Source organism: Nicotiana tabacum, chromosome 13, assembly GCF_000715075.1.
Source record: "Nicotiana tabacum cultivar K326 chromosome 13, ASM71507v2, whole genome shotgun sequence".
Classification (NCBI taxonomy): Eukaryota; Viridiplantae; Streptophyta; class Magnoliopsida; order Solanales; family Solanaceae; genus Nicotiana; species Nicotiana tabacum.
Genome location: NC_134092.1, coordinates 31253359 through 31261285, shown reverse-complemented (window position 1 = coordinate 31261285; position 7927 = coordinate 31253359). Strand labels below are relative to the sequence as shown.

The 7927-nt window shown below is 34.5% G+C and overlaps 1 protein-coding gene across 2 annotated transcripts; it reads right to left on the bottom strand.

The window, feature by feature from the left end:
* Positions 1-4473: 4473 nt before the first annotated feature.
* On the bottom strand, positions 4474-7362 carry LOC107783171 (zinc finger CCCH domain-containing protein 39). Of its 2 annotated transcripts, none has more exons than XM_016604149.2 (3): positions 7106-7362; positions 6033-6840; positions 4474-4996 (listed from the first exon to the last, which is right to left on the bottom strand). In XM_016604149.2, exons 2-3 carry the CDS (start codon positions 6781-6783, stop codon positions 4752-4754), a joined length of 996 nt encoding a protein of 331 aa, XP_016459635.1. In that variant the 5' UTR covers positions 6784-6840; positions 7106-7362; the 3' UTR covers positions 4474-4751. The 2 variants fall into 2 exon arrangements, with proteins under 2 accessions (XP_016459635.1, XP_016459636.1); XM_016604150.2 differs by having other exon boundaries at positions 7153-7362.
* Between the last annotated feature and the right edge of the window lie 565 nt (positions 7363-7927).

The following is a 7927-nucleotide window of genomic DNA, read 5'->3' as shown; positions in this document are numbered from 1 at the left end:
TAATCATTAGTCAATAATTCAACTTATAATTTATTTCAGTTTTATAATGTCATTCTTTTAGTTTCATAAGTTATTTGGCTTCCTTTTCAGTTTTAGCAAGAACACATAACCCTTGAAAACTTATATAATATTGAAGGATACTATTTAAAATATATCAGCACGCAACTGATTATTTATGAATATCAAATGAATACAAAATCAAAGTGCAATAAAAATCATGCTAAAAAAGAACACTCAAAAAGGATACTCAAGCAAGCTAGTGAAGGAAGGGAGTTCAAGTATAATATAAAAATATATTCCAGTGCATATGTAATGTTCAAAAGTAGCAAGGAATTTATATGAGTATTATATATTATTCAAATTTAAACATAATTTACAGAAGGTTAAATTTTAATTAATTTTGGTTAAATTTTAATTAAATTCAAAATTCAAAATATAAGGACTTAGTTCAAATATGAAAATTTTAATAAGTAAAATTTCAGTTAATCTCAAGATATAATGGAGTAAATATTAAGAAAAAAAATATTAAAGAATTATAGTTATTTTGAGATGAAAACTTTATGTTCAAAGACTCCTTTTTACGTGTCTTCTTGACAAGTAAGCGAATGTTTAGCCTTAATTTTTTTCTAATTGTAATACTAACGGTTTATACCTATATTACCTACTTCAATTAGGAAAGAATATAATTTATGTAAGGTAAATCTTAAGTGATTTTAAATTCCTAAATAGCAGGTTTCTATGAAAAAATTTCAAATAAAAAAATTAATTACTAAAATTTTAATTGATTTCAAAGTCCTAAATTTTAATAAGTTAAATTTATAAGTTAAAAAATGCGAACTACATTTCGTCAATGGAATGCTTTAAATATTGTAGATAGATTAAACATTACATCTTTGCTTTCATTTGAAGAAGTTGGGCTAAATTTACATTTTCGAAACTAATAGCCTGTTTGGCCAAGCTGTAAAAATCAGTTTATTTTGAGAAATATTTTTTTTCAAAAGTTTTTTTTTGTGTTTGGCCAGTTAATTTGAAAAACACTTATGGGCATCAATCAGTATTTGACCAAGCTTTTAAAAATTACTTCTAAGTGTATTTTTCTCAAAAATATTTTTGGATAGAAGTTATTTTTTGGTGCTTCGCTTTTTATTTTATTTAATAGTTTGGCCAATTAATTTAACTTTGAAAAAAAATCACTTTTTGAAAAAAAATGCTTAGGATTGGAAAAATTTGGCCAAATAGGCTATAAGTGGCCGTGACCCTAAATAACAAAATCAGTCATCACTGCTTTTAGGGCTTTCACGTTTAGCAGAACGCAAACAAAATACTCCACTAGGAGGCCACCAAAGAGCTGGTTCAGACGTCAGACTCAGTTCTGTGCAAAAAATGACATCCAAGGTAATGCTGAAGTCCAAAGGAAAGAACACAAAGAAGGCTGCAGCCGCCGATGAAGACGACGGAGCTGTGGCGGCAGTGTCCAAGTTCGTAAAGGAGTGGGGCACGTGGACGGCGAAGAAGGCCAAAGTAATTACCCACTACGGCTTCATTCCACTTGTCATCATCCTCGGCATGAACTCTGAACCTAAGCCCTCCCTCTCTCAGCTTCTCAGCCCTGTCTAAGAACTACAACAGAAATATTAGTCGATTTGACGCTTATTAGCACTTCTTTTAGGATTTTGCTGTTTTTTTCAAAAAAAATGTGTAATGGAAATATGCTTTTAATCTGTTTGTCAATTGGCTGCTGATGTTGGTTAATGGAAGTGGAATTTGGTACTAATGAATTACCTCCTTACTGGATGCTCTTAATGTCGATTACATTTCTAGTGTTATGTGTTTATTTTGTGCAAGCTAAATCTCTTTTCCTTGATATGGTCTGTTATTTATCAGTTAATTTTCTCTTTTTATATTTGAGTTGCTATAGGTGATTTTTTTAATATTCTTTAACAGATGCTAGTTTTAGCTGGATTGTAATATGTAATGAAGTTGGTTATGAATCTATTGATTTGAATTCAAAAGTGGAAATTACACGGTAAGAATACTTATATTGTCACTGTGTCTCTGATAAATATCAGATTCGGTTTATACAAAGATTCAATTTTTGGTAAATCATGTATGTTGGCATTTGGAAGGCCTGATGGAGCTGGTAAAAAGATTAGTAGGGAAACTGTTTCTGTTCTACAACTTTCGGAGAACTTGAATAGTTAGTTGATTTCAGGTGTTAAGTTGGTTAAGATACAGCTTTTGGTGAATCATACAACAACATACACCCACATTGTGGGGGTCTGTGAGGGTAAAGTGTACGCATAACTTACCTCTACCTTGTGGAGGTAGAGAGGTTGTTTCCGAAAGACCTTCGGCTCAAGAAAAATAATTCTCATACTAGTTTATTTGCTCCTTTGTTCATGATACTTTTTCAGATGCTAACTAGGACTCTGTTTGGGAATTGGAGCTTGAGTATTATGATTCAATGAGTCTGTATTATGTTGTTTTATTTGACAGGCTTTACTGTCTCTTTGCTGGATCTATGTGGTGATGCTAAAATGGATCTATATGGTTAGCATACGCCCAGTATATACTATTAGCCAATAGCATAATTGACTAGAACTCAATTAAGTATCACATGCTAAACAACACAAGACAGTTTAGTACTCTTTGCTTTTAGTTTGTAATGCTTGATTGTGTATTTTAGAGTCACCTTGGTGTTTCGTCAATTTCTGCTTATTGACATCAGTGGCTTGTATGTGGGGCAGCTCAATATTTTATGTTTTAAGGTTAAATACATTGTAAACATAATTCCTTTATGCTGCTAAGCCTTGTAAGTTAAAGCGATAAGAGCTGTTTTAGGTTTTTAACATATGAAGATGATACTTGAGCCGAGGGTCTTTCGGAAACAACCTCTCTGACTTCTTAAAGGTGGGGGTAAGGTCTGCTTATACTCCACCCTCCCAGGCCCCACTTGTGGGACTACACTGGGTATGTTGTTGTTGTTGTTGAAGATGACACTTGAGATTACTCTATGAGATAGGCAAAGGTCTCTAGCTAAAAACAGAGCAAATAAGAGTTCTGCCCACTTACAATAGTCACTGATTTAATCTCTTTTCATTGATCATAAATGACAACCTTCATTCTCCCAAAAGCGGTAGATATGTGCTCTTGAATCTTGGTTTCAACAGTAATGCAGATGTTCTGTTTGCTTAACTTGATTTTTTTTCCTTTGTTTAAATTGTTTGTGGTCCTTTCTCTAATGGAAGATCCATGATTCAAGACCATGCACGAGTTAGATTTCCACTGCCGCTTTTCTGATTAGTGTCTTGCTATTATTATGCTTTGATTTCCTACTCAGTGAAAGCATTAGGCAGTACTGCACTCCTCTTGTGGAACTAGTTTCAACTTTCATGGTGAATTTCAGTTTTGTGATTAGAGAACTTGTGATATAAAACGACGTTTTATTACCTTATGGAAACCCCTAGAAAGTCCATTTTCTGTATTCAATTGCCGCCTACACTGTGTTTTATGTGCTGTTTATCATTGAGTTGTTCACCTAAGACGTGTCTAGCCTAGGGGTGTAAAATGGACGGGGTGGATCAAACTTGGACGGGTCAAAATATGTAAAACCAATAAATGGATCATGGTCTAACCAGCTCAAAGTTTGCAGTAGGTGATGCCAAAGGATGTCGAGAGCTTATTGTCCCGTTGGCAGGCGCAAAAGACCTCTCAGCAAGCTGAAAAATATCTGGACATCCCCTCATACATTGTGTATATTTGGCTAGAAAACAATACGAGATGCTTTGAAGAAAAAAACAGCGGCTTTCTTTTGCAAAGTGCAAGTGCATACATAGCTTATATGTCTGGTTAAGGAACACTTAGTAGAAGAAGATTTTGATAAAAATAAAAAATTTCACCTTGTTTCGAAATTCCTACTCCATCGGTTGATTCTATCAAGCGTCTTCTTTCTTTCTTGTTCCTTCTACTTTCCAATTCTAAAATTCTTAAACTTAATGGCTTTTCTTTTTCTCGTTTGGACATCTAAGTCTCCTTTATAACACAACTCTTTCAACATCACTTGCTAAAACGTCTGTGAAGTTTTTGGCCGGTTATGATTGAATTTTGACACCATAACTTTCGGAATATTGTTATCTGATGTGAATAATGTGTTAAATTTTAGCAAATTCACTCTGTTAATATGCTATGTAAAGATGACATCTTTTTCCTTTCGTCTAGAAGTTGCAATATGAATTCACGAGAGTTGGTGAAACTAGCATACTCAACCGGCCAAAATAACAATGAGCAGCTACCATATTATTAAGTTCTTCCTCTTGACCGAGTCTGTAACCTTCATTAGCAGATTCATTTTTTGTACTTTCCTGATCAAACTAGAAATTATCAAGGAACTAAAGTTTTGTTTTCTCAAAGATGATATGGTTGTATTTAAAGGGCCTGATATCAAAAAGAGAAATTGGGCTTGGAACTACAATGAAGGCAAACAAAAATGAGCATTTTCATATACTTCTCAAAAGACTTAAACCAAACTGCTAAAAAAAAAATGATGCTTCCACTCTCTCTGACTAGGGAATTCCCCAAGATATTACCTTATTTGGATTCTTCTATAACAAACAAATATGCAATTCCAAAATTTCAAAAGCCAATTGGTGACACAAAATATGAAAACTATAGAACACACTAACAAAATTTCCATCTCCCTTGTATTTTTTTAATCCTCGCTGAAAGGAGATAATAAACCTTAACCTGGAAAATCAGCTATCGGCTTTAGTGGCTAATAGGTGGGGCGGGACTAGATCATCAATCCAATCTGCATATATCCGATAGATCTTCTTGGTCAGTTTCCATTTTAAGATTTTCTTATCCTCTTTTTCTTCTTGTATCGAAGCATTAACCACTGCATTTGCAGAGGATAACTCAACAAGTGGAACAGAGAAGGGCCTTGGCATAATGGGGAGAGAATTCATCAACAAGTCCGGACCACTAGGCACCTGTAACTCTGTCAAAGAAATAGCCAACATCAGAAAACCAATAGACAGAGAAAAGCCCTTTCGAGCAACTTCTAAGTTTGAACAGAAACACGAGAATACAACTCCAAATAAGCGATAACAAAGGAAAATGGAAGATTTTTCCTGGAAAGGCTGATGGAGAACAAAGAAGTCCACACACCATTTTAGCGATAGAAAGTCAATTTAAGATTTTAAAAAGCGTAGCACACAAAACCCACCATTCACATATTCAGTATCTCCATGTTTAGTAAAAAGTGGTTATGACCAAGTTAGTTCATTGTTAGACCTATAAAAACCAGGAGGCAGACTAGACCTTGACAGCTAAATATATTGTTGCTTGTTTCAAATGTGAGACATGACCTAGTAGAGAAATTGCATATCTAATGTATCGTCACAGGAAATAGAGTAGTCATAATCTGAGAACAATCAATGGCTGTGAATATGCAAAACATCAGTCAAGACACGGCAACACGACAAATTCCTCGTTTTATACATGGATATAATCTGAATGTGAGTTAATGTCAAGCTTTTCATATTTAAGTGGAAACAAGACACGTGTGGCATTAACTATTAATTATTAGGTTACGAAAAGATTTTAGATACAGTCTGTTCTTCTCTGCAATGCAGGTGTTATACAGAAGGCTAATCATATGAAAACACACTGCTTTATTTGTCCTTTTCCGGAATGAAGAGCTTGGAAACTTTTCCCTGAGAAAATATGGAAAAAAGAAAAATAAGAAGTATCTAATTTTATACTAGATTCTCAACTTGAACCACTGCAGCTCTACTACACTAAATAACTTGCTTAGGATCAGCAAGCATTGTTTCTAGGCGCTCCATTGCTCGTAATTATTCTGTCTTAAAAACTATTTTCTATTACATTATGCAGCCTTTACTTTTTACAATAAAGGGATGATGGAATTTTGCAAAACTTAAATCAAGTAAAAGAGATAATTGATTTACAAACGATTAAACAAAAAGTCAAACTAACAACTAACAAAAAGATGACTGTAAAATTAGTTTTACCTGATTGGCCATGAGCAAAGTGGCAACGATCTCGGAAGGGGCATTGACCAGTTGTCTCCCACTTACTACACATCTTTGTCTTCCAATATATAGGCTTAATTCGAACAGCATCTGAATCTACAATTCCATGCTTACTAATCTCATTCAACTCAGCATCACTTCTGTTACCTGTAGTTCCGATGCTTATTGCAGAACTTTCCCTTTGCCTTGGAATGTCAGCCTTAAATTTCGGAGGACGCTCATGAAGAAAATTACACTTATCTCCATAAGGACACTCCTCTCCGTTATAAAACTTCTTGCAAATTTTCATCCTATGTATTATTTTCTGATCATCATTCCAGTTCCCTACTACCCCTCTATCCTTTTCACGTACTAGTTCCTGCCAATTCGGAGGGGGCTCACGCAAATCTTCAACACCATGAGCAAATGTACAATGTTCCCCATTCCTGCAAGTTCCTTCCAAGAACTTGGCACACATGCGTGTTTTGAAAAATATATGGCTCGTTCCTTTGTTTCCTATAAGATTCAGCTGGTTCACTCTGGAATTCGTAGGAGTATAATTTGCAGAATTCGGTGAGTTGTTATCGGAATTCCTCAGTCTCTTGAAAGGAGGTGCATGATCAAATTGAGAATAGGACTCAGGAAATTCATGGTTCATTGGAGATTGTGGCCACACTTCTCCAATATCACCGCCAGCGAATGGCATTGGCATAAAGGGCGGGTGAGGAGGTGGTGGATCAGAATAACTCATCTTCCCCTTTTCTGATATCAATTCTTTAAACTGAATCCAATTCTACACTTCTCTTCTCTAAAAGAAAATAAAGATTCAATTTTTATCAGAGATACTTATTAAAATACCAGAACACCATAAATAACTAACACAAAGATTGTCAAACAACAGTGCACAGAAAATCAATAAGTCAGGCTGAAGACAAGAATTACTAATGTATCAATGGGAACCAAAAATATGTATATTTATAAAAACATGTACGGTCATTCAAGAAGCCAGATAATAGTTTCTTTGCTTAAGAAGATTAAGCAAACACAATAACAGCAATGCAAAATCAGCAAACCTGAGTCTGATCTTTGTTTTCACTTTCAATAATAGCCAAATGAGTACCTTAAAAAAATTCAATTCTTTCCAAGAAAATCAAAAGAACCACTTTAAGATTTGTGCATGGATGATCAGAGTTCAAGTCAACAATGTACACTTTATAAGAATATTGAGAGGGGAGGGAAAGAATTGAAAAACCCTAGATTCTTTTTAGGGTTTGGAGCTGGGGGGCTGCGGGTTGGCTTGGGTTTCAGGGTTCTTTGGACTGAATTTTGGGCCTGTGGACGGACAGAGTAGGTCTGGGCTAGCGAGGCTTGGTAAAAATTGTAAAAATTGTAAAAATTGCACTACCCACTTTTAAAAATATTTCTAACTAGTACCCAGAGTTTAAACAATTTCAGGCCTTTTTTTCCTCTTCCTCCTCCACCTCCTTCTTCTTCGGGTGACAGTGATTTTATATGGTATTTGTGAACATATTTTAAGGTAATTTATGATATTTTACAGTGATGAGCTGATGTGACGCTTTATTTTTTACTATTGCTTAGGATTTCTTCTTCTTCTTTTTCTTAATTGCAAAATGGGTTCGTTAGATTTATTGTTGTTTTGATAAATTGATAATTGGGGTTTATTTTTTATGATAGTTGGAGGTTATGTTTTAAATTTGAGTTCATTTGGAGTAGATTTAGGTGTTAAATCGTATATTGGATTGTTCAAATTCAAAAAACAAATTTCTATTTCTGGGCAATTTGCACTTAAGACCTATTTGGCCTTAAGTGCATGAAAACGTTGGTTGCACTTCAGACCTATTTGGCCTTAAGTACATCTGAAATGCAATTTTTTG